The sequence below is a fragment of the Lagopus leucura genome, unplaced genomic scaffold (assembly GCF_019238085.1).
Source record: "Lagopus leucura isolate 7727_CA_CO unplaced genomic scaffold, USGS_WTPT01 Super-Scaffold_100157, whole genome shotgun sequence".
NCBI lineage: Eukaryota > Metazoa > Chordata > Aves > Galliformes > Phasianidae > Lagopus > Lagopus leucura.
This window is the reverse complement of record NW_024962334.1, coordinates 19,847,442-19,874,713: the sequence shown is the minus strand read 5'-3', so window position 1 is coordinate 19,874,713 and position 27,272 is coordinate 19,847,442. Positions and strand designations below refer to the sequence as shown.

The 27,272-nt window shown below is 40.9% G+C and overlaps 1 protein-coding gene across 2 annotated transcripts; it reads right to left on the bottom strand.

The window, feature by feature from the left end:
• Positions 1-22,892: 22,892 nt before the first annotated feature.
• On the bottom strand, positions 22,893-25,455 carry LOC122189465 (cytochrome c). Of its 2 annotated transcripts, none has more exons than XM_042888676.1 (3): positions 25,303-25,455; positions 24,278-24,454; positions 22,893-24,114 (listed from the first exon to the last, which is right to left on the bottom strand). In XM_042888676.1, the coding sequence occupies exons 2-3, from the start codon at positions 24,444-24,446 to the stop codon at positions 23,966-23,968; spliced, it is 318 nt and encodes a 105-aa protein (XP_042744610.1). In that variant the 5' UTR covers positions 24,447-24,454; positions 25,303-25,455; the 3' UTR covers positions 22,893-23,965. The 2 variants fall into 2 exon arrangements, with proteins under 2 accessions (XP_042744610.1, XP_042744611.1); XM_042888677.1 differs by having other exon boundaries at positions 25,328-25,455.
• Positions 25,456-27,272: the final 1,817 nt, after the last annotated feature.

Here is a 27,272-nt window from a genome sequence, read left to right as displayed (position 1 = left end):
ACAACCTCAGATATTCCCATTACTGTTTTCCCTCTATTTTTCCCTCTCACCTTCTCAGGTTGCCATCCTTCAGTTGTGTATGTATTTCAGATAGAGAAGATCTTAAATTTGAAAAGTACCTTGCTTAGCAGGTACTTGCTAAAACGTGTGCTTGCAATTCTTAATATCTTACAAGAGAAACAAACCAGGCATAGCCAGCTGGCTCTTTCACAAATCATGACTGTCACCATAAAAGTTCCCCTGTTCCAGTGAAAGATGTATATTCAGTGTTCATTCTCCCGAGGAAGAAAAGGATGAAAAGTGACACAGACAGTGTGTGAGTGAGGGGGGAGAATGATGTGTGCTTTTGGGATTCTGTGTTCCCAAGTAGTTGAGGGAGGAGATGCCCAGAAAGGTGGCTGTCATTTTTATCCAGCAAATGTAGGCTGAATGGCAGTGACATCTTCAAAGTGCCAGCTGAGAAGATCTGAGTCATTCAGGTGAGGTTTCTGAATATAAATGGCAAAAAAAGTTCAGAGTGAGATACTCCTGGGGGAAAGAGAAGACAGTATTTCATGAGTAGCAGAACTACTGAAGCTTAATCTCTTACAGATTTGTTTCTCTACCTGATTCCTACAAAGCCCCCTTCAGTAACCCTAGTTTTCCCCTTATCTTTCCATATATCCTACATTCTCCTACAGTAATCTCACCTCACTCTGAGTGCTATAATTAGCTGGGAAGGGGCCAAATGTGCTGTAGCTGTATTAGATACACCTCTGCACCCAATCAATTAGTAGCACAGACTAATTGGCCAAGCTGCTCTCACCCAAAAGAGCAAAGAATGGCTGATTTTTTCTGCATGATGAAGGAAATAATAGACTCTTTCGATCTAACCACATGTGTTTAGATGATTTGCAGGAACACAGCAAATTTGCCAAATCTGGCTGAAATCAGTGTGCAGGTTCATAGTTATTAGAACCAAATTGATAGATGGGTGAACAAATTGGCTGAGTGGGCACGGTTTCCTTAAGAAAATGAACTAAAAATAGTTTTCTCTTTTGAATGCCCAAAATGTGGGGCTCTTTTCCCAGTGAATAGATGTAAATAATTTTCTGCCATTATAAGAGAAATAAAGCTTAGCTATCTGATCCAGATGAAATAACTCTGTAAATGGAAATTAGCTCCTAGAAAAACAAAAGAATAAAGAAGCAAAATAGTTTCTAGGCTGGGTTGAAGCAATACGAGCACAGAACAGTATATTTCTGGTAAAATGCTGCCATCCTAGCCACCAGATCAAGTAATTCTCATCTGTTTTAGTTTGTACACAATGCAGGCAAGAGCGTTTTAGTTGCTATTAACCCATCCAAAACCAAAGCAATGGCAATCTCTTCCTGGTTATCTAGGGCAGAGGTAACTGTGAGCATGGTAGCTGTGCTGTCATTGCAGAAACTGCCATGCAGGCTCCATGTGAGCCAGCCTGAATGGGAAGGCAATGAATGTATCTGTGATCTCACGAGATACATTCTAGGGTTTATTGCATTAAGGTCACCTGGGTTTGCAGAACCTTGTACTGCCAAGTTGTTCGCTATATCTGTTTGTGTGAGCTGATGCCAAGTTTTGTAAGTTTCATGGTACTTCTGAAAGCCTAGAGGTTATTATCCTAATTCTTTTCACTTTGTAGTAGCCCACCACTTTCTTGGAGTATCACAGAAATGTTGTTGCTGTTGCCTTTTGCTTTACAACTTCAGAAAATCTGAAGTCTTATAAAAACATAACACTGAACTATAAAAGGGTGACACAGTTACCTTGACAATAGAAACAGTATGGCAAATGCTATTCCTGGAAGTAGGTAACTGAACTAGATTTAATCTCTGGTTGATACTAACTCCTAATTAAGCATATTGCCAAGTGAAAAATACCTCCATTCACCAAGCAAGTGGGTAAGAACTTCATGGTGAACTGCGAGTGACTCTGACACAAGTGCTGTATGAGCATAGTCTGTTTTCTTGCATGACAGCAGCTCTTTCAAGGCCACAGGCTTGATAAAGACTATTCACATTTGCAGAACACCCACACTAGACAGACCAAAAGCCAAGAACAGGAGAAAGTGTTAAACACCACACTTTTGGTAAGTTTTCTGCTAAAATGGGCTGGCTGTTACTGACTTCTGCTTTTAATTTGCACAGATCGCTGCACTAAGAGATCTGCTACTGAGATACATGCACACACACACGTAGATGCATGCACACACACACTCTTTAGATCTGGGACTCCACCATTTGCTTACTTCAGCTGTCAGGGAGCTGTTCCCTTGCTAGGAAATGCTATTTTTTGCCAGCCTAAAATCTCAAGTGTCTGTGAAAGATTGTGTCTGCCTCTCAGGTCACTGCTGATGAGGGAACCAATACAAAAAAAAAAAAAAAAGCAACAGCAATTGGGACTAAAGGGAAAAATAACTTACTCCACTGGCAATAAAGCAAATTAAGCCTGATGCCACACAAATATATTTTCATTGTCCTGAGCACTAATCTGTACATGTAACCCAACTCTCAGCTGTTTCTTCTAATATTGCCATTATGCTCCCAATCTTTGCCCTAAATCCTTCACTCCTTAAACTCCTCTTACAGTCCTTTCATCTGTTCATACAACATCCAAAGCTCTACTTATGTTCCCTGCTTACAGCCTGCAGGCTTCTGCCCCCATCCAGTCAGCTGACAGACCTTCACACTTCTGAGATCTCTGCCCAAACATTGCTCTTGGCTGACACTGGGTAACAGATGCACAGCTCTAGAAGACTTTATTTCCTGAATATATGAAAGTGAAAAAACAACCAAACCAAACAAAAAACAACAAAACAAGCCAAACTACACAAACAAATAAACACCAGGAAGAAAAAAAAAAAAAAAAAACAAACACACTGCATTCTCCCTTCTTCTCTTTCTCTAATAGGAATAAACCATTGAGAAGAGCGTGCAAACTTAGCATCCTTAAACACTGGACAGTGAGAACCTATGGAAGTGAGAACCTGTAGAAGGGTTGGAGGGGCATGGTGCTCCAAATAAAAAAAAAACATCACCCCAAATGTAGGGAAAATATTCTCAGGCTCAGCTCTTTTTTTCTTCTTAACAAGGCCATAGTGTCACTTATGCCAAGGGTTTGTCTGAGGCAGAACTGAGTGGGACAGTATTCCTGCTGCCACCCTGGAACCCAGAGTGTGACGGTGGCTCCTCTGCAGCAACAGCACCACTCCTCAGCAGGAGAGGTGCAGGGTGACATCCAAAGCATTACTCATTCCCTTCTGCCTGCAGATAAGTGATGCCAGCAGTCCCTAATGCACTCCCTGGGCACTGAGTCCAAATGGCCTCTTGTGGCTGAAGCACCATGCAAGTTCTCAGTCTCAATTCTGATTCTTCCCAACCCAGCCTCCCCCAAATTGCAGGTATTGTCTGAAATGTCACAGGCACCTCAACCTTATCACCAATAAACAATTTTAAGCAACTTCTTGTCCTTAGCAGTGTTCTCGTGGTCTCTGCATGAACAGCAGCAACACCAGTGGCTGATGGATTGCTCATTGTAGGGAACCTCAGCAAATAAATAATCATGTTAACATACTTCATTCAGTAGTAATAATAATAATAATGAGCTGTTTACATAAACACCTGGGTCACTTGTGTGGCTAAATATACAATGGATAGAAATTTCTTTCTTCACAACAATGTCCTAATAATAGTCCTTAATACTTTAGCAGAGTTCTGCACAAATATTTGTGTCCTGCAGATTCCAGGACAGGAGTCATGTAAGTGTGAAACTCAGCTGTCAGCTCCGAAAACCAAGTACTGGTCTCAGTCTCAGCTGTCAGACATATGTCAGGGAATGGAACAGCACACAAAACATCCTTGCTGGAAGAGATTGCTATCCCTACTGCTAACATCATGGAGGAAGAAAGGGCAATAAGGATGATTCTTGCTTCCCATGTAGGTATATGAGTACCTTTTAAACATAACCTAAATCAAACAACAACAACAACAAACCATGAAACAACAATTTGTTTCCAATTCAACATCAGAAGCATACAGCATTTTAAATTAGCCTGAGAAACGACAAAGGACATAGTAAGATGTACTTCTCTCCTTTGATGCTCTATAAGTTGCAAAGTCATGATATTTACATGCTGTATCAAGCAGATTGAAGAGCTGCTGTCAGCCAATAGCAGGAAATAAATGAAAGGGTACAGGAATATTTTTGGAGAGTCACAAAGAGAAAAGGCTTTGGCAGACTTCTGACTGATAAACATCACAGCAGTTGTGAAGTCTTTCTAAGGATATGCTGGCTGTCATAAAATCTTTTGGCTTATAGGAAAATAAAGAAGACAAAATTCTCAAGTAAAGATCAGTATGAATAACTGGATTTAATGTCCTGGTTTCCTTAAGCAGCACCAAACAAGTCAATAAGCTCTTGCTTCAAGACACATTTCTAGCACAGGTACTACACTAGAAATCTGGATCACAAAGATCTGCTTTTCTCCTCCTAGTGCTAACAAAATTATTACTGGAAAAGATTTTAGGTGCTTGGTTGTTTATTGAGCACTGTCCATGATCTGGAAGATGCCAAAGAAGGCCAACCAATTTACAAGAACTAGAAATCTACTTGTGAGAAACTAATCAGAAGCTGTGCCGTGGGAGGATGGTGATTTCAAGTTAGCGATGACTGGCAGGATGGGAATACAACTTCTAACAGCACCTTGAATTTGGAACTCATATCCCAGATTTTTTAAGGAAATGTAGGCATTTTTGAAGAGACTATTCCAGAATCTAACTGAGGATAAGAAACAGCTGTGCTAGTAAGAAGAGGAGAAAATTCAAGGATTTTTTTACCATATTTTTCTCTCTTCACTACCTGGTGACATAAATTACAAGTCATGAATTGTCAATCTGAGTAATCATTCCTCCATGTCACTCGGATCACTCCAATGGGGAAAAGTCTTTTCACTTACCTCCTGTATATATCCACACTCCAGCTGTCACCGAGGCCCTGGTTCTGTTCTGCTGTAAGCCCCTATGAGTTGCAGCCAGAAGTGCAACTGAAGAAACCTCAGTTTCTGAAACTGTTGTTGCCAGTAGAGCTCCACTGAAAGAACAGCTTAAAAGGATACATTTCTCCTTATTCTATGCATTTTTAATCATTCTATAGCCAACTGTGAGAGTTCAACCTATTGTAGCTCTTGCAAGCTAATGGAGATGAGCCAATTTTTGCCACTCAGTCCTGGCTCTGTTTTTGCATTCCTGTCCTCCCACTTGTTCTGTATTGTTCCACAAAAAAAAACACCTCATGCTTAGGTTATTTATTTTCAGATGTGAAACTTTTCTCTCTAATTACAGTGAGAGAGTAGATGGATGTGACTGTTCTATGTGAAATAATCTAATTGCAACATCATCTGCATTATTTCTGAAAAAGTCATCGACTGAATAAAGAAGGCAGTGAACGAAAGAGTGAAGTATTGGCATGTGCAGTAATTTCAAGGCACAAAGTAGTCCTGATAAATCAGGAATGTGAGTCAAATGTTTCAGAAATTTTGAAGATTTGGGCGAATTGTTTTCTGATGCTGCATGGAAAAAAAAAAATAAAAAGAAAACAAAAAATCCCTCCAGGCTTCTTGCTAATACAGTGTAGCATTATTTGTTTCCTTATATAGCTTGCAGCCTACAAACTTTGCAAAGAGAGTCAAGAGTTGATGAGAGGGATGAGTCAGTGACTTAGGAAAGGAAAGAGGATTTTAGACACGTGGGGTAGCAGGTGTGATGCAGCAGTCCTTTGCTGTAGGACACTGCAAAAATGCAAAACAAAAGAAGCTTAGGGTTTGTCTGCAAGGGGTTGCTCGGTAAGTTAAGACAATTCACCTGACCATGGGAAGCCAAGTGTAGTAGAGCCCCAAATGGATGTTTTCATTAAGGATTAAAGTGGTCCTGATGTGACTAAAGTGGTCCTTATCCTGAGGGTCTTAGTCCTTGGTGAAAGAGTGCCCTAAATTGAACCAAACACATTTTGCAGGATGAAATTTTCAACATACAAGTTTCTCCCTTGTTAAGTTATGCCAGCTGATTTCATGCTTCTGTTTGACTCACCATAGCACTGCTGATTTTCCCCCTTGAAACACAGCCTCAATTTAAGTAAAGATCATTTAGAGTGACAGGACAGAAGGAGTCTTGGGCAAATTCCAGCCACATGCTGCACTGGAAGTACTGGAGGTCACATAATATCACTCAGAGAACAGGTAAAAGCAGAGCAGAAACACTGACCAAATATGCCCTGAGATAAAAATTCCAAGGCAGAAGCCTAGAGCAGCACACACACTACTGTTCTTAGGGTAAACTGCCTCTGCTGACATAGGGATCACCCTCTGTTTTAGCTGGGGTGACATTTTCCAGCCAGGGCAGATTTGCCTTCTTTCAAGAAATTGCCCCATGTTCTCTGGGGTGGAAAGTGGGGAATAGAAGGTAGGTAGGATTTTCCAGAGGCACTGTATATACACATCCATAGCTCTGGGTTAGTTATAAAGTGGTTATGAATATGGTGCTTTGGGAAGGAAATCAGTGTTATGATCACTTCCCTCTCTCATGATGCAAAATACACTATGGTACTTACAGATGGAGAGAATTACATTTCTCCTGACTTCCTCCGATAAATCCATCTCTGCAAGGCCTAAGAAGATAAACCCCAAAGAAGACAGGACAAACTGATCTTCAGGGCATATCCAGCTTTCAGTCTTCTGCACTTAGCTTCAGGACGGGATGTCAGCATCAGATGCATCAGCAGTGCAGAGCAGTACCCGTCTGCTGGAGCTTAGGCATGGCTGGAGTTCATTTTACATGGCTCCAGCAGCTGTTCCAGGTTACTAGCTTCCTTATGGACAGCCAGAAAATGAAAATTGACATAAGTAAAGGAAGAAAATATCAAATCCATTGTGGCTTCCACACTGGCAGCAGGGAGAGTATGGAGATTGCTCCTGACACCTGCTTCACTCTTGTTTTAAACTTCACCATTGATGAAGATACAGAAACTTGTATTTCTAATGAGGAAAGCTGAAACTCAGACTCTTCTAGAAACCATACAGTTTGCATCAGTCTTTGAATATTTTGATATGCTAACCTAGTCTCATAACGTGTACTTACTTGCAGTTTGAGATTGAGTACAGTCTACTTCTGCTATCAGTTGCAGCAAATGTTTTCTCCGTTCTGGCTTCTGCATGACCTGAAGTGTGTGGGAGATATTTCCATCCCAGCTTCACTCATGCTGAAGAATTAGGCCCCAGGCTCTGCAGATCAGCTGCCTCCTCCAGCAGATACAGGCATAAGAATTCCAACAGTGTTCTCATCTGCCTACATAATGGCTTATAAGTGAAGAATGTTCCCATGGCTAGAGCTGGGCTAATGTCAGAGATGAATATGTGGGGCTTGAGCAGTCAGCTTTCTGTGTGACAGTAAATAAGGGCAGTTTGGAGTGATGGGTCCAACCAGGTCTGCTCAGTGCTAGGACAGGAGCAGGTTGGTTACAGGTGGGGGAATGCAGCATCTGCTGATAGTCTCAATGTATAGTGCAGCTTGTCAGACACAAAAGCAGACTGCAGGGGCTCTTTTGGATCTTGACTCTCTTTCATGTTGTGGGATGTCAGTGGACAGATCTAAGCATACAGGAAAGGAGAACCTGCTTCCTCTGTGCTATAGTGTGCTGGTGTGGCAATCAGGCCCAGTACATTGGAAAGGACAGGTAAGAAATTTGTATAAGAATTTGAAATAAGAATCATGCACAATTGTGACTGTAAGAAACAGAGGGGATACAAATCTGATTTTCCCTGCATCAAGATGGATCATGCTGGCCTGACAGCATTGAGACAGGAACCCTTCTTGTTGCACTTCTCTGATCAGGGAAGAGTTTTTTGAAGAGAAGAGCAGACAGCATGACCTTTCACTTTAGCTGTTGAGAAATCAGTTATCTTTCTGCAAAGACAAAGCAAAGTACATCCAGCAGAGAGAAAGCACCTTTGCAGCTAGGTTAAATCCACAGCCTGCAGAACTAAGTGAGATGGTATTAGCATTCAGCCTCTTTAAAGCTTTCTAATCCAGGTGTCATGGAGGAAACAGTCTTACCTGCTCAAGAAGAGGGAGAGGGAGAAGGAAGAATAACAGAAATGAAAATGGAATGTAAGGAAGGACAATGCAGAAAGGACAGGCTGGAGAAAGAACGGTAAGTTTCAGGTATAAACTAAATCCAGTGACATGATTTTGTCTCCTTTCTTTTTCTTAGCAGAATTAGGATGATAGAAGCTCATTACTCAGGAAAAAGTAGATGAGAGCCCAGTTATATTACAATACATTTCAGGAAAAGGTAAAACTAGGGTAATGCTTGTCAGACTAAATTCTGAGTGCCAACTTGGACTTCTAGCATCAGTACCAAACAGCAAACTCAAAGGGTGCTAGCTAGAATGGTTGATCCCCTCACTGATTTTCTTCAATATTAAGGCCTGATTGGGAATTTTTAGCAGGAGTAAATTTGATATCTTGTTGGATTTGTTTGCCAAACATTATTTTAACATAGGCTGTAGGCAGCATATTCTTTACAGATTAAATTTTGTGGGTTTTTCTGCCCTTAGCTTTTTCTGACTTACATAAAAAAAGATCACAGAGTAAGCAGAGTCACTTTTGCTGTATGAGACCCCTTGCAGTATAGTCCACAGACAGAACACCAGCTATGCCCTTGTCAAGAGCATCCTGCCCAGAGTGCGGTGCAAAGCTGCCCTAAGGAGGGCTGAATCTTGGTCAGGATCTCGTAACAAACAACAGCAAGAATAAATCATGGCCATTTTCATTTTAGTTGTCCTTTAAGAAGCAAATGTCCAGAACATTTGCAATGTGTTCTTCAAAGGACATTATTGAAGGTTAAGCAATATTCTGGTCATTGAGATACAGGCATAAGAATTCCAACAGTGTTCTCATCTGCCTACATAATGGCTTATAAGTGAAGAATGTTCCCATGGCTAGAGCTGGGCTAATGTCAGAGATGAATGTGTGGGGCTTGAGCAGTCAGCTTTCTGTGTGACAGTAAATAAGGGCAGTCAGCCCTTATTCTGGTCATTGAGTTTAGGAGACACGGGGAAGAAGATATTGCTGTCTTCTCAACTGCCCATTATACCTCTGAATCTAGGCATTAATTACTGTTGTCTAGATAGAAGTGATTTACCTCAAAATAAATTACATGGTCTGTGATCAGCAAGATACTGTTCAGTTTTAGATTTGATTTTCAAGTTTATTTCTGCACTTCAATACTTGCAGTATCATTACCATACAGTGCCAAAAAGGATTTCTTGTCATTTGGCTAGAAGAAAGTGAGTGTTCCCGAGGAAACAGCTTCATTACTGCATTTATGGATAGCACATCCAACACACAGCCCTTGTGTTGTGTAAATCATACCTCATGCATAGTTAGATATACACTATTGCTCATTTAGGCTATTCTTACTTGCCCATAGCTCTAATAAGCTAAGCATTAACAATGATTTATGGAGCTGCACTCAGGATGGAATTTGGCACAATACTCTTTTTCTCTCAGGACAGGCAAAGCCTGGCATAACAAAAAAGATTTTCAGCCATCACTGAGAAGGTTTATATTCTATCTCACCACATTAGGCCTATCTAATCCTGAAAGCTTTCTGAACAACATGTGGAGGTGCAGTGGATCTTCTACCATAGTCCTTCTAATGTAGCTTTTAAGAGAACTGAGACTTAATGCAGCATGGTGACAAGAGTGGAGAAAACTCAATAGCACAGCATTGCAGCACAGACTATGATGCCTACAGAGTTCCCCAGGCATTCCCTGACACACTGCTCTGCCCCAGGCCTGCTCTGCTGCTTCACTTGGAATGAAGGAACAGAGCCCTGCTGTGCTCAGGATGGAGGAAGAACCGAATCAATGCTATATTGGTGCTGCAGGGCAGCCACTGCCGCCCACCAGCCTGGCCTCTCATGGAGAAGCTTGGTCGGGAAACAAAGGTGTGAAGATCTCCTGATCTCACTGTGAGTGATAAAGTCCTTTAAAGCTGCTGAGGCCACTGTGCATGAATTGCCAATTGGCAGACTTAGCTAGGAACATGCAGACAAGGGGGCAGGAAGGAAAGAAGAGAATGGAGAAGGGAAGAAGGAAGAAAAAGGAAAGAAGGAAGGAAAAGAAGTGAGGAAGGGAGGAAGCGAGGAGGGGAGGAAGGAAGGGAGGAAGGAAAAGGAAGGAAGGAAAAGGAAGGAACGAAGAAAGGAAGGAAGGGAGGGAAAAGGGGAAGGGGGAAAGGAGGGAATGCAAAGGAGAAAAGGCAAAGGAAAACTTCTTTACTAATTTTGCATGAATCAGAATCTAGAGGACTGTCCTAACCCAGCACACTTTCACCCAGGTCATCAACCTTGACCTTACAAACACACTCATGCCACAAGAGATTCATGAAGGTTAGAACAAACGTTACATAGAGTGGTGTTTGCAGACCATCTCCACTAAGTACAGCTTAACAACAGCATTGTCTAGTGTAACGTGGATATTAAGTGCAAGAGTGACTCACTGAAAACTGCTGACTGTATTCAAACAAACAGTGTAGGGAAGGAAGCACACCATTACCCATTCACTCATGGGGCAATATGCTGGATAGGCCAAATGTCCTACTCCTGCTATGATTCTTCCTTTCTTCTTTGACTGTTTTATGTCTGGGTGAATTTTTTGTTGCCTTTCTCACACTTTTTCAAGAAGTCTGGTCTTTTCAAATTTCATTTGCTTTCCCCACTCCCCTTTCCTAAAATCTTCTGCTTTTGTTCTCGATATCCCTTCAGTTCTGTCTCTCAATAGATGTTGTCAGGTCTGCCTCTCAAATTTCTATATGATCACTTCAATATCTGTTCTTCCCTCTCACTACCTCATCCTTTTCTCCTTTTCTTCCTGAGAAACGGACTCTTGTGGACATTCTTTCTCCATGAAATCTCTTAGCCTTCCCTTCACCACTTTCTTGTTTCCCTTGCTCCTTTCCTCCCTTCAGTTTTCACCCTTTTATTCCAGTGTCTCTGCATTTCTCCATCAAGAAGGCACTGGATAAGCAGCTTACCCATAACCTTCCTGGTACCCCCACAATTTGTACTGACTCTTCCCCCCATGGTGTATACGCATGGTATTGTTTAATGGCCATTATTACTGAAAGCACTGGTAGAAAATTAAATGTGAGTAACAAGGTGAATATTTGAGACACAAACATACATCTTCAGTTTCTGCTGTTAACTGATACAGTACTCTGTCCTCTGACTAGGTCTTGCTGATTTATTGTCTCCACTCCTTCACTGCAATAGCAGAAGGACAGGCTTGCTCTTATCTTGACTCCCGGCATTATTTATTCTCCTGTTTTCTTCTCATATTTCTTTAAACTTCATCTTTCATCCGTTTTAGTATGGCAGTGACAGTGCTCATCTCCCTTACAGATGAGACCTCTGCCTCTGTTAGGATGCGGTGGCAGCAAGTGACACTTGTGCAACTTCTCTAACTGCCTAGGAAAGGTCTGCTTTCCATCATCTGCTCCAGATCCAGGCGTGGCAAAGGAAGCTCCTTGCAGATCTGCAGCGCCTTGGGCACCTCAGCTGCTGAGAGGTACTCCTAGGTTTCAGATCCTCTGGGTTCTCTATGTCACAGTGAGATGTGCTTGGTCTGTGGCCACTCAGCCCCAGGCAGGACACAGGGGCAGCCAATCGGCCCTCCCTTTCCTCTCATAGTCCCTAAAAGCGCAGGGAAGGCTTGTGCAGATGGTTATCTTCCCTTTCTGTCTGCAAGTGGCCTATCTGTATGTTTTCTTGTCCAAAGATCTGTTCCCAAAAATGTACAACTGAGGAGAGAGTTGGCAGGGACACCAAACCAGTTACCTCTAGTGCTTCTCTGCAGGATTTGAGTTCCAATTTCTGCACCACTTCAAGCTTAATGGACCTCCTGTCTTTGCCACCTCTGCTTCAAAGATGCACTTTATGCAGCCAAATTCTTTCCTCTCTGCTTTTACATCAGCATACATTTACATTATGCCTTACATTTATGCCTAGTATATATGACTGTAGAAGATAAGAGAATCAAGTCTTACAACTGTAAGCATGAAGTCCCCACAGACGCAATAGCATTCTTACCCACTTTGATTTTTTTTTTTTATAAGTAAAAGGTAATTGGAAAAGCCTAATTGAAATTGATCCTTATTTTCTGAAACATCGAATGATGCTGTCTTCAATAAAAGTTGTAGCAATTATTCATGTAACAATCACAAGGCTGAAGAGCAAAAAAATATCATCAACACAGCTAAGAAATATGATCGCTATTGTTTTGCTGTCTCAGAAAACAACAATAGTCTTAGAGAGCAGTGTTATTCAGCTAGTTAGTTCAGTAGTATTATTCATTTAGGTGGCTTGCATGGGATCTGTCTCACTGTTCCCGGAAAGGATAATGTCACAAAAGCTGAATCTCATGGTAAAAGCAGCTATGACAACTACTTAGGAGAGGACTCTGCTGTCCAGATGGAAATAAGAAATCTTCACTCAATCCAGTCTGTGGTATAAAGATGAGGATAGAGAAGAACCAGAAGGACACAATCCAATCCCATCGTTTCCAAACTGAGCCATCCCTAAGCAAAGCTATAAAAGCCACAAAGGAAGAAAATTTAGAATCTGCTTTTTTTTTTCTACAGTGAAGTAAAAATAAGAGAACAAAAGACAATTTTTTTAGAAAGATGCTGGGCAACAAAATTAGCTCAGAGACTTGTGATCTTGGCTGTGGTTTTAATTATATATGAACACCAGTAAATACTAAATGTTCTGGAAAATTCCTTTTTAAAATTCAAAAAAATATGAATGCAATAACAATTCTTCATATTGTTTTAAAGAGCATTGCTGTAGTCTCAAATGCTTTTAGACCTGTGCCCTAAACGAGCTGTCGGTGCATGTTAGTTTAAATATTCAAAAAGTTGTTGTCATTTAATGAAATACAAGCCAAAGTAGAGCCTGCCTTCCCGTAAATGCTAACTTTTAATGCTGTTAATGAAGTCATGTTCTGCTAATGCATTCAATAATTCTCTTGGAGCAGGAACCATAGCTTTCTGGATTTCAGTCTATAGCTGTGGTGTCATCCTTTTTGATACTCATAGCTGCTCCTAAGTTGCAGAGTAGCCATTAAGCTTAACAGCAAAGACAGGAAAGACAGTAAAGCTGTATGCTGGAGATGATTACCAAAGCCTTTATTACTTGAATGCTTAGAAATGGGGAAGCGCTGCAAGCTCTAAATCCCACAAAAGCTGATTATTTTCCACTTGAGCTTCATCTACATTGATAAAATGATACATATGAAAAGTAAAAATGGAGCTGCAAAAACAGGATTTCTGAAAACATAGTCCTGAGCTGGGTATCTTTATCCAACATCCTATTTATCAGTTCTGATCTACCAGGAGTCATTACTTTAAGTCATTACTTTAAAAATATATATTAAAAAAAAATCAGTGCAGCAAGCCTGAAGTTATTATCATAGTAACTTACATCGTGCAGGTTTTTATTCACTAGTACAAACACTGAGGCAGCAATAGAATATAACTGTATTTGAGATAGCAATCAGTGAGCAAATAGCAGAGCCATACAAAGACAAGATTTCATCCAGAAAAAGTAGACAAACCACTGTTTCAGAAGGAGCTGGAGGAAGAAGTCTGTTACCCATTCACAGTAGGCAAGTTCTTTCTGAATTGACTGTTTAATGTTGGATAAAGGAAGGATGAAGCACTGATCTCTCTAGAACAGAAAGCTGGGATTCCAGGTAAAGAATGTCTTTCAACAAAGTTTAGTTATTAAATTAGATTTTCTGGCTATCAGAGACTCAAGACAACAGCAGTGAAATGTTAACTTCAATTAAAGTATTGCACTACCTCTGCTGTGTCTTCCCTAAAACAGAATTCAAACAAGGAATAGAAATACTGATGTCTGAGTTTTTCCAGGGCAAACTTTGAAACTATAAGGAAAATAACCTTGAAAAGGACGTACCAGGAAGTAGCTATAAAAGTTGAAAAACTAAATGCTAAGCCTTCAGGCCTGATATGCATACATCAGCTTTGCAAGCCCATACTGAGCACCCTGATGCCATGATCTACACCCAGCTTTCCCAGCCAATACAATGCTTGGGAAGATAGCTCTCATTTTGGTCTTGGTAACAGAGAACTAACACTAACCAAGGTCAACTCGGAGTAAATCTTTACCATTGAAGTGTGAGTATAGCAGCCATGTTTGAGATATGTCTACATGAACACAAAAATTTCCAGTTGGCATCTAACATTTTTTAGGATTTCTTAAGACTGACAAGAAATAAACAGCTGAGAACACAACTTTAACATATTTTGTATAAACTTCGTGAAATTACTGGCATTTGCATTTTCCATGATTAAACATATATTGGCAGGTTCACAGTTTCATATATCCAGTAAAGCATAAGGAAACACATAGTATTTTTTTTAATTGACCAAAATGCATTAAATACTTACAAATTATTTGTATTACTATGTAGTTGCTGCTAAGCCTGGGAAGATAGAACTCCACCCACTTCCAAATATTAAACAAACACATTATATTTGTCTGCAGTTAGAAAGTTAAAAGTATTTAATTTTACAGTTGAAAGTGGACACCATCCTGGGAGAAATGAAATCTCCTATTTATCAAATGAAATCCCTGCACCTCTTGAAAAGAAAATTTCACAGACTGGCACAAGACTGCACAGACTCAGCCTCATTCCACCTACTGAATAAGTATTACTGGAAAAGATGGGCTGAAGCAACAAAACACCAGGCTTTCCTTTAACAGGTGACTTCACAAAAAGGAAGAATGTTTCCTCCTCTGTGGATGGAAAGTAACTGCATGAACAAGTCATGGGAAACAGAAACTCCCACCATTTGTACTGTGAGCACAGTTATGGGAAAGTGCATTATACAGTGGTCAGAGTTTATGAGCACTTTTCCCGCTTCCACACTGGCGTGTGTGAGAGAGAAAAGGGCCTTGGTTAAATCAAAATAATAATAATAAAAAAAGAACAAGCTATAGTGTTCATGCAGGAGCTCTGCTAAAAATAGCTTGAAATAAGCATTTGCTAGCTGCTAGCTAGGTTTAGCAATCAGTACAGCAATATATTTGTTTTTCTGTGGATATGTAGCCATAAAATGAAACTCTCATATTATAGAATTTCATTGTGCTAGAATAAAGCTTTTGCTTAGATTTCTGCATCTGCTTTACTGAAAGTTAGGAAATATGTATTAGAAACCTTTTAATTTTGAATGCTGTCATAAATCACATGCTTGATATTTGCTACTATTTTCAGTAAACTTATAAGCTCTAGAATGACGTGTCCAGAAATGAAGAGAAAGTGAGTCTTTGATATGTGCCAAGAAGCAGAACTTCCGCAGTAAAGTAATAAGAATTTATTACCTAATAATTACCGATAGTTGAAGTCCCTGAGTCACTTTCCAGTAAGATAAATGGGAAGAAATACAAATTCCTTGTCATTATATTATCATATTTTTCTCCCACAATGAAGGGACTGCTGGAGACATGGAGACATTTGTTCTTACAAAAAGACAAAACAAAAAAAATTCACCCAATCTACCATAAAAACCACTCAAACCACTTCTCAAACTTGGATGATGTTACAGAATATAATGAGCCCAATTATTCCAGTAAAACAAACGAGTGATTGGATTGCCCAAGAAAGACCTGGAGAAATCAAAGACTAGGCAGGAGAAATCATTGCTCCAGAGAATGTCCCATATTGCTCTTAAAAGTAACAACCAAAATCTGTAACCTAGAAACCTAAAACTAGATAGAAAGGAAATTGTAATGCAGTAGAAAGAAAATCGCGCCCAGCAGGAATATCAGTGGAGACTCTCTTCTTCCTTTTGGAAGGAGCCAAACATGCCCAAGAGCTGGTAGAATTCCTGCTCAGCCAAGCAGAAGAAGAGATGCAGTGAGAGGAGACAGAGGGGCAGTGGAGACGCTAATGCTAATGGGCAGTGGGAAGATCAAAATCAAAGATTGCTCTGGGTGGCAAAACATCTCCCAGCATACCAGCCCAAACTGGAAACGCTCCCAGGCATAACCCTCGCATCACAGTGCACCAATTGCTAACAGCTTCAGCTAAGGTGGTTGTGGCCATTTTTCCTTCTGGGAATACCAGTGCTGTACACAGCACTGATTTACACTAAGAAATCCTTTTCTAAGAAGGGCTTTTTAATTCTCCCCCAGCAAGCAATCTACCATACACCCATCTCTTCTCTATTCCTGAACAGACAGAATCAAAACGTTTCTCTCTTCCCCGTTCAGAGGGAAATTGGAGAAGGGAGAAACCATTGTGTCAAGGTATTATGCCTAAGCATGTAAGCTTGGAATGTACCTGCTTGTGTTCTCAGACTCTGAAAAGGAAGAAAGCTTACAAATGTATACCCATCCATCTATTGCTTGGTCTCAGGAGAGCTGGAGAAGATGGAACAAAAAAATGCATCCTATTTCTAGGTATCTACCTGTGAAGTATGCATCTTTCCTTCATTTTTCTTTTCCAGAATGATTACAGAGTCTTAATGGCAGATATGAACAAAGAGATAGTTACAGTCACTGTGAATTTTGATTGATAGGAGGAAAGTAAAAGCAACTTCTTTACCAAGCTAAGAAGTTTCACAAAATCTTGTAATAAAGAAAAGTTGGAAATCATTTCCTGAGACCAAAACAGAAATTTGGCTAATCTGATCAACCATAGCTTTGGGATACTTGGTCTAGGAAAAGAAAAATAACTGATTAAGTCAGCTAAGAAGCAGACCTCACTGTAGCCAGTGCAAATTCACTGGGCTTTGTGGCTTTTTATCTTTGTTGATTACAGGACTTAAAAGTGATTTCTGTACAGGCACAGAGCGGCTCAGAGAATTAGCTTCCATAAATAACAATAATTGAAAAAGCCTGAGATGTAAATATAATTTAGGCCATACTCCCCTCCACATCAATGCTTAAAAAAAAAAAAAAATAAAATTCTAGCTAAGAAACAGAGGTTGTTTTTAGTGCTGATTCTACTGTTTCCAGTGTTCTTGAGTCCTTCTTTGTTGCCCTTTTACCCATATTCTGCTAACAATAGCTAGTGCAGATTACTGCCTTGTACTTTTAAGGTAGGATTTGAAACTTGAAGTTACATCATCAACTGTAGTGTAACTCAAGCACATTGTGTAAGTGGAGACATTGGGCTCCGGTGTTGCAGAAGAAGGATCAGAGCTTGCAGCTCTGCAAAATATCATTTGATACGTGGACTGAGTAAATATCACACCATGCCTCAGCTGGCTGATTTGCTAACGTGGAACATATTACCCTAAAATAAGTGACAGCAAAATACAGACTGCTGGAGACAGGTAACCTCATCTGGGTGATTTCACCAGCTGAAGCAAAATTGAATGCAACCAGCCAAAGGGAAATTTACTGAACACAGGGAGTTGCCAAACTTTCAGTTGCAGGTAGGTGAGTTTATTTCTTACTGTTTCTAGGCTTCCACTGCTTCTCCTTTCAGACTGGAGTACCTGGCACTACTAATTAGGCTAAAGCATAGGCACAGTGCTAATCCTGATAAATGCTGAACATGTAATGAGAATATGTAATATCTCATCCTTTACTAACCTTGTTTCATTTCCACTTTGTTTCCCCTTTTTTTCCTTCATTTGTGTCATCTTGATTTCTATCCTATGACCCTGTTCTGTTGTTGAAGACTTCTCTCTATCCTTGATAGATTTTCTGATATGGAAGAATCTCTCAACTGCAAAACCCAACCTTTGGATTGTTCTATGAACCTTTGCTTCGTTCTACAGGGAGTTGTTTCAGATGTGTCATCAGCATGCTGGTGTACAAAGATGTGTCATCTTTCTGACAACTCAGAGTGGCAGCACATACACATACAAACTAAAATTTTAATGTCTGCTCACACGTCTTCTAATAGGCACTGAAATACAAGCTTAGACCTAATACAAGATTTGAACACCCACAAAGGCTCAAGGCCTTGAGTATTGCAAAGCTGCCCTTTTTTATTATTATTTTTTTTTTTTAGAAAATAGCTGGAGATGGGATTCCCAACTAGCACTCATATTCAACATTTTATTTTGGGTTGTAATCAGTATGATTTGACATGAAAAATAACATGATCTTGATGCTGCAAATGCCTTATATTTAGGTATGTGCCAGAAAAGCAACTCAGATGGTTGACCACCCAGCTACGTATTCTAGCTAATTAAGGTTTGCACTCAAGATTTTAAGTGTCTGTTTCCCTAGGACCTTAAATTGCAACAATGCTAGTATCTACTCATATTATATGATATATCATGGTTTTCTGAGCAGTTGGAGCCTATCATCAAATATTATTTATGTATTAAAAACAGGACAAAGCTTATTTTTAACAAAGATTGATGTGTTCCTACCTAAAATCTAGTGAAGAAACTACTAAAATCTGTATATCCTTTTCAGGCATGATTCTTTAAAGACAACATCGGGGGGAGCTCCACAGCAGGAACAAAGCCAAAGTATGCATTGGAGGTCCCCACTTTTGATTAAGAATCTCTTAACAGTCAGAAAGTAACATTATCCCTTCTAACTGAAAGAATCTTTTACAATACGAATACGTTGAAATTTAATATAAGCTACCTCGAACTTGAGTTAGCCTGATGAAATATGAAACACGTATCAGGCTTAAGAATTCAGAAGACATTTCCATGCATTCAGCTGTATTAATAATCTCCAGCACTTTTTGCTGAGCACTTCCAGTAAAAGTGCTTTTTGTACAGATGAATGTTGCCTTTCAAACGGTTGAAGGCTTGTTCAAAATTGCTTTCAAGTACCTGTTACGAATTTCTTCTGCTTTTTAGTACATTGGCTCCCTCTTCTGTTCATTTGGTGTAAACAACAAAGTGATCAGTTGTTAGTTGGTTGCCAGCACCTAATGTGATTCTTTTTGGAAACAGGTTCCAAAAGCTTACAGAAAAGATTATTTCCAGGTATCCTAATGAAGGATACAATCACTCTTCAATATATAAGAACACCTGGGTCAAAAAGAGTGATATACACAGAGGAATCAACTAAAATGCAATTGCATGAAGGGTTGTTAAAAAGCAAACCCTCCAATGAATTTAAAAAAATCGTATTTTAAATGATGAAAAAGACAATTAAATTAGCATTTCCAAGTTAAATGATTTTTCAGAAACTGGAAAAAAGTCCACTACAGAATTAAGAGACATTGAAATTAGAGAGTTCATTTGAGCACTGAAGTACCTGCAGTTCAGCCAAAACAGAATATATCTATATTATATATATATCTATATATAATATATAAGAATAAATTATAGAATTAGCATGAAATAAGAAAAGACCTAGTAGGTAAACTAACTAATCAATACTTCTAAACGAGAAACAGAATTTAACATTAGTGACTATGGCAAAAGTCTGTAGAATTGAAAATGTGGTACCTTTCCTTTAAAAATAGCACTGGCAAAATCTTCAGGCTTAATATCAATAGAAGGTAAGCTGACAACATAATTGGAGTTAAAATGTCAGAGTCCCATAAGGAACATGTTACAGCATGAAGAAGTCTGATTTCCATTTCCTTCTGCTCTTTGAGCAACAAATCAGCAGTAGAATGAAAAACGCAAGAAAAGCTGTCAGGGAAAGGCTGGTTCCAGTCAGCGTCAGCACATGGCTGCAATGCTGAGGTGACATCAATGATATTTTTTAAATTTACCATATGTAGTGCATTCTTCTTATTTGTCTGGAAGCACTACGTATCAGGTAAAGTGGACCCAAATTATTGCTCAGCTGTCACGTTGCAGCTCACCTTAAATAAGACCTGACTCTAAAAGCCATGTAAAACTCTACCTGCTTGTTAGCCCTAATGAAAACTGAGAGTTAAAGAAGATCAGAAAAAGTCAATGGAAGACCAACTAAAAATCATCAGACGTTAAAAGAAATTGTCATCAGTCACAGCTGACTGAGGACACAAGCGGTAAATTTCTGTAGGGTACCATAAAGATGAGAACATTCTTCTGTTCAACAGCTTTTGGGTGCTTAAGACCCAATGGCATGCAATTGGTATGGCAACTTGAGGGCAGCACAGTCTAACATACAAAAGTATGTTTCAAGACCTGGATGACCAGGAGGAAGAAAACACATCGAGAAAGTGGGTGATTCTAATGGTAAGAGAGCAGGGGTTCACATTGCCTCATCAAACAAACACTGGCCCACAGCAGAAAGCTGCAGTGAAAACTATTAATGAGATATAGAATGCCTTGAGTATTGATTTCTGATCTCCACTGCCAAGTTTATTTTTATACATGTTTAAAATTAAATGCATAAACAATCTGGAAAGCACACAACTTCTTTCCTGCTCCAAGGTATGTGTTTTGAACACTGTGCTACAGGTAGGTCCCATTACTTGTTTTTTTTTCCAGTTCTGCTTTGGCATAAAGACAGCACCAAAAGAAGCAGAGAACATTTTTGTTGTAGCGCGCGTTCACCTTGATGTTTAAAACAGTATTCTAGGAATTCAGGGATGTCAGTTGGCATCCTGTCACCAATACAAACGTGTAATCCAAGTCTCTCACCTCTGGTGAAACCTCTAATCAGAAACTAATTATTTGAAAGGCAACCATTATATTTTCTCTGTTTCAGAGCAAAATAATTGTGGGAAAAATAATCCATGCAAGTACTTACACGCAAGCAGTGAATCACGAGCAGATGGATGTAGCCATCTCAGTCCCAATTCAGACGTGACTGCTGGAAAAGGACAAGACTGTATACAGGTTCTCTTGCTAGCACTGGGCTGCTCTCCTTTCAGAATAACCTGGTTTTGAGGGTATCAGTTTTAAACTGTTCTACTCATCCTATATGCAGCAACATAAAGAATTTGGTTGGTTTAGGTCCTGGAAGAGTTTTTTGAATGCATTTTAAAGGCAAATGACCCAGCTTAATTGAAGTAAATGTGTGCACTTTAATGACCTTTGATATATATGATAAGACTAGAATATCTGATAATTCCTTTACAAGTTCAATCTCCTTGCCTTCCCATAAGAGAAGCCTAACATATCACATTTGTTTTGGACAACTGATACTATATTTTATAACAAAAATAAAAAAAAACCTTCAGCCAAAGTGTCTATCTACAATGGTGTGAGTTGCTACAAATGCAGATTCCCCAAATGCAGCTGTTTGCAGTGAGATCACATGAATCTCACTCTAAGATGGAGCTTCTGTATCATTAAATTTCACCAGGATGCATAACTAATAACTTCCATGATTTCAAAATTCTCCTGTTTCATTCTGGTTTTGAAAAGTAATACTTTGAAAAGGTGTACATTTGATGGCATAGTCCCATTAAAATCCCATCTTTATGGGATTGTGCAATGTTTGGTGCCTCGATTCCTTAATTTGTAACTATAATTTACTGAAATTCCACATATGTTTTTGGACTGAAAACATTGCACTTGCTGCTTCATAAAACATAAGCTTTCTGTTCAGTAAAACTTGAAACCAAGGAACAAAATACTGACTATACAGTCAATTCCTTCCCTACTCCCACCCCCTCCCAAAAACAAAACAAAAACCCAACCAAGAAACCAACCAAAAAGTACCACCCAGGTACTTGCATTCATGCCAGCCTCAATAAGTGACAATTTTACATTTTTCCATTTCAGTATTCCTACCTTGCTGAGCCACTTGCAGCAATGCTGTGGTAGCACGCTTGCCCAGTGGTGTCAAGTAGAATGGAAGCTAGCTATTTAGTACAACAAATCTCGTGAACTGTTGCTATCCAGCACTGTATGCATAGAAAAATGACATTTTAACAGTGAGGTCTTTCTCCCCTTTCAACAGTATGCATTAGCATGAACTTCACTCCTGTAAAAAGGCTGTAAGATACGGATAAAAGCAACTAAGTGTACTACTACCTTAGGACAAAGGATCATTCTGCCTTTTCCTGGAGTTTTTTTTCTGATGGGACATAATCTCATTTGTGCAGACTTAAATGCTGTCTAACTGCAAAATCCTCCTCAGAATATGTTTCTTCTTCACCCTTAGCAGAAAAGAACAACAGCTTTCTAAGTGTTGCAGTTTCATAAAGGTGCCAATGGAACAGTTCCACAGTACTCTTTTATAATCCATCTTAAAAAGACTGTAGAGCTGGGTAAGGTTATGTTCTGCATCTAGGGCTGTTCTATCAGGGTTCTGACAGTGAAAAACGAACAAGTTCTGCATAGCCACAGAGGTGCAATAAAAACATCACTTCCAAAGACTGTGCAGTGTCTAACAACTACAGCTTGAAGGTATATCTGAAGTTCTGTTTGTTTTTTGTTTGTTCAACATGCTTAATATCAAGTCTTCCTTCCTATTTGCATGAAACACTACTTGCACATTCAGTTTGAAAAAAAATTAAGAAAAAAATAATCACAAAACATCACAAAGCAACCATCCAGACTTCTCAGCGGTCTTTCTTCCACTTATTGTGAACAACAGCCCTTTCCAACTCAGTTGCTAAACATTCTGTTCTGACATAACTTGAGAATTCCACCAAATTTACAGCACAGCTTCAAGATATTTTGAGTTTCCAGTTTTATCCAATTAAAGAAGCACAGCAAAGGCAACACTGGAAGAAGAGCCTAGCTTTGCTGGTTCTAGTTCAAAATACTTTCTAACTGTGCCACATTTCCAAGTGCTTTTCACACCAGCATTCCCACCACACTATTAGTGTTTACTTTTTTCAAGCTGAGCTTTTGCTTGTCCTTTAGTGACATAAAGCCTGTACAACCCCACCATTTCTGTTTCAGACACATACAGCAAATAAGACTTTGAATTCTTTTAATTTACAAGATTGATCGCTCTTAGTTGTGCCTTACTGTTGATACACAGTAAATACACTCATCTGAACAATTTGCTTAGTCTGAAAAAAAAGAAAAAGCAATTAAAACACTAACATACTACTTAACACTGTTGATGACAGTCAGGCACAGAAGACCGTTTCCTAATAGCCTACCAGTGCATTTATTGCTGTGCGTCTCAATCAGCAGTTGTGTGTAACAGTAGATTTTAGGTTAATGCTACTGCTGAAATAAGATTTATCAACTCTCAGCTCAGCCTTTTGTAGTTACCTTTCCAGAAGAAATGTTTCTTCTTTCATTCACTATACTACAAATATTTCTTCTCTGGAGATCTACTGAACACAGAGTTTCAATAACATTCAAAAAGATGTAAAAATGACACTGGAGAACTCTAGTCTACTGGTGCATGCAACTGTGAAAGTCCAGATAAATCAAGTAACATGTTTCTCCTAGACTGAAGGAGCTGGGCACAAGTGTCATTTTACAAGTAGCACTTGAGATGCATTCTTACCCCAAGCTTTAGATAGATTAATATGCACCACAACACCTACAACTGATCAGTTCAGAAAAATATTTTTAAGTCTTTGTTTACTTTTAAATCTTTACAGAAGACTTATGGTGGAAGATGCCAAGACCCACTCTGCTTTTTTTTCTTTTTTTTTTTTTTTTTTTTTAAAACTTGAAGAGTTGGGTTATCAAAGCTATTATACTTTTGACAGTTACTTGTTAGATACTTTTTTTTGTTGTTGTTTTAAACAATGAAGAGGCAGGAATTTATTTTTTTTTTTTAATTTCATGATTAAGAACAACTGAACATTATACTCATTTAAATCAACCCAGTTACATAGCTTCCATAAGTTAACGGCTGCCAAGTGTGTTCATCAGTAACCCACCATGAGTGACATTATGTGATGGGCAAAACTGATTTTAAGGTTAGACATGGTATACATAAAAATAGAAAGTTTAAAAACCAATCTTGTCACAGACATTTCCATTGCCATCTCCTTTGTGAAATAAATAAGGCAGCAGATAACTTTTATTTTGAAGTGGCATCTTTGAGATATGCTATTAAGTCTACTCTCTCAGACTTCTTCTTGATACCCGCGAAAATCATCTTTGTTCCTGGGATGTACTTCTTTGGATTTTCCAAATACTCCATCAGAGTATCCTCACCCCAAGTGATACCTGGCAAAAAAATGAAGAAATAAGAAAAAAACAAGTGACTTGAAAGTGAAATGAACACATTTTTTTTTCTGGTCATTCCCATTATTTTGCTTTCTGCAGGTTTCAGTACTTCTGACTATCATCAAGAACCACCAGTAGCTCAGGGGAGCTGTTTTACATTTACCTTTGTTCTTATTAGCATCTGTGTAAGAGAAGCCCTCAGCTTGTCCTGTTTTGCGTCCAAACAGGCCATGGAGATTGGGTCCAGTCTTGTGCTTGCCTCCTTTTTCAACTGTATGGCACTGGGAACATTTCTGGACAAAAATCTTCTTGCCCTTCTCAATATCTCCCATTGTCAGTACTAGACCAGGAACACATACAGAGGTCAAAATCACAATATCAAGGTCAACTACTCATCAGAAACATTAAAAAGGTTCACATTGGTTTACAAATCTGCAGCTACAGTCCATCAATCTGGTAACACTCCCGAATGCCTTCCAGACACGAGTTATAGCTCTTTGAAGATTTGCATAGAACCATTAGACTATGTAAAAGGTACTAGGGTCACAGACTTTATGCCTGAAGAACAGGAAAAAAAAAAAACAAACCAAAACCATGCCTCAGCTCAAGTATGCCCCACAGCATTTAAGAAGCACGGCAGTGACTTTTGAAGTGCAAATTGAGCACAAGTTCTAGGTATAGCTTGAGCAACAACAACCGCGGGGCATCCCAGTCACCAACAGCCTCGCGTAAAGGACAGAACCGCTCCCGTTCCCACTCCCGCAGGGCAGCGCGCCGCCTCAGAAGCGCCGAGAGCGGCACCACCGCACAGCGCCCAACTGCTAGCCCAGCCCAGGATGACCTTGAGGCGAGCGGCTCGCCCGGAGCGGTCACCTCACGATGGGACGAGGGCCGGCCCAGCAGCTTCGCCTACAGCGAGGCCCCGCGCACCTCCCCAGGCCCCCCAGGATGCGGCGCCCCGAGAGGCGCTAGGCCCAGCCGTGACCTTCCGCTGCCAGCTGAGGCCGCGCCTCCGGGATCCTCGCGAGCCGCCGTCCAGGCAGGCGGCAGAACCACCCGGCCCCGTCCCTCATCACACCTTTCCCGCCTAACGGTCCCGCCAGGCCGCGTAGTGGCACCAGACTCGGACACCACCACTTGGAGGTCAGAGCCTGATCGCCCGCAGGCCTCGCCTGACGCCGCCCGCACCTGCCTAGCCTGCCGCTCCGCTTACGCTGCGCCCACGGCGGTGACTACAAGTCCAGCTGCCCCACACCGTCCGACTTCTACGCCCAAGGACACGCCGGACTCCGCTCTATGTAAGCCGGTGTCGCTGCAGCCAAACCGCGCCGGCACCCCCCCCGCCCACTCTGGCTCGGTAGGCAATCAAATGCAGCCAGCTGGACTTCTGATTGGTTAAACGACCTGTCCTTCAGGGATGACGTCACGACGCTTGCGTGTAGCGGGGTAGGTTGCGACGGCGAGCGCCGAGCTCTCTCTCCTACTACTTCCGGCGGAAAACGACTAGCGGAACTCCTCTATGTAAAGGCAGACGCGAAGCGCGGGACGCCTGCAACGCATGCGCACAACGGAAGGTGAGGCAAGTGTCGCGCGGCTCTCCGATCACGCTCTGACCTCAGCTGGTGGTGGCGTGGCGGTGGGTGGGGCCCGGGCCGTTACCGTGACCGTGACGTCAGCCCCTCTCGGCGGCTTTCGGGTGGGGGGAGAGCGGGAAGCGGGAGTGTGGGGGGAGAGTTGGGTTTCCGTGAGGACGCTGCACTGTTTGGGGCGAGTTCTGTGTGGCTTCCGAAGGGAGTAAAGGGTGGAGGAAGCTTCACAGTTGGTGAAAGTGATGCTAAGGTATTTCCTCACGTGGTGGACGTGCAGTATCTGCCTGCTGTGAAGCGTTAATGATTAACAGAATCACATAACGCCGTCGCCAACTGTAAAGTTACTAAAATAAAGCTATTTTGCTTATGATGTGTTGTTAAATGTATGTCAGTGAGGTCCAAGGGAGCTGACTGAAAGGGTCACCTTGACTTCTGCCGTTGCTGAATTCCAGTCTCAAGACTCCCAGAACTATGGCTGGAAGATTAAAAACTAAAGACATTGTGTTTAGTTTGGTGTTTGGTTGTTTTTTTAATAAGGCCTCCGTGTCTGCAATGCTTCTTGGCATTGGGTGTATGTAACAGGATCCTGAGGCTCATGGTAAGTCTTCCATCACAGAGCAGTAGGTGCCTTTTAAGCTGCCTTAAGAACTGACAGGAGTGTAAACTCTTAAGCTTCTTTAAGCACTCAATGAGGGCTGATGCAGGCTGCTTGGAGGACTTGGTGAGCACTGGTGCCTGCTGACATCCACTCAAAAGGTCTGTTCTTCGCTGCAGGCAGACTTGAAGGATGTGTGATTCACCATTTTGATTGGGTTTTGGTGTCTAAATGTGTATGCTCTGAACTAAGCATTGTGTCTTGAGCCTTCTTGAGCCTCACAGTTACCGCTTCTGATCCAGGTGGAAGGACACTGTAGCAATGTTCATTCCATTTCTGAGGGAGTCATAGACCCATCTGAGCTGAAAGGGACTCTTAAAGGCCATCCAGACCAGCTCGAGGGCAGTGAACAGGGACATCTGCAGCTAGATCAGGTGCTCAAAGCCCTGTCCCACCTGACCATGAATGTCTCCAGGGATAGGGCACCCACCACCTCTCTGGGCATAAAAATATAGTAGTTCAGTAGAGTCACAGAGTTGCAAGGTTGGAAAGGACCTACAGGATCATCTTAATCCAGCTGTCCTCTCTTCACCATTACTGCCACAAGTTACTAAACCATATCTTGTAGCTCCTCATCCAGATGCCTCTTGAACACGCCAGGGACAGCAACTCCATCACCTCCCTGGGCAGGCCATTCCAGTGCCTGGCCACTCTCTGAGAGAAAAAGTTTTTCCTTATGTCTAATCTAAATCTCCCCTGGCAAACTTGTGGCCATTTCCTCAGGTCCTGGCTAAACCTCTCCTCATCGCAACCTCCCTTCAGGAAGTTGTAGAATGCAATAAGGTCTCCCCTGAGCCTGAGCGTCCTCTTCTCCAGACTAAGCAGTCCCAGCTCCTTCAGCCACTCCTCATAAGGCTTGTGCTCCAGACCCCTCACCAATTTCACTGCCCTTCTCTGGACACACTCCAGGGCCT

Excerpts from the sequence above, each read along its gene's own strand:
- LOC122189465 (XM_042888676.1), bottom strand. The coding sequence starts at position 24,446 with ATGGGAGATATTGAGAAGGGCAAGAAGATTTTTGTCCAGAAATGTTCC. Across the intron at positions 24,115-24,277 it reads AGATGCTAATAAGAACAAAG|GTATCACTTGGGGTGAGGAT; the intron begins GTAAATGTAAAA and ends TTTTTTTGCCAG.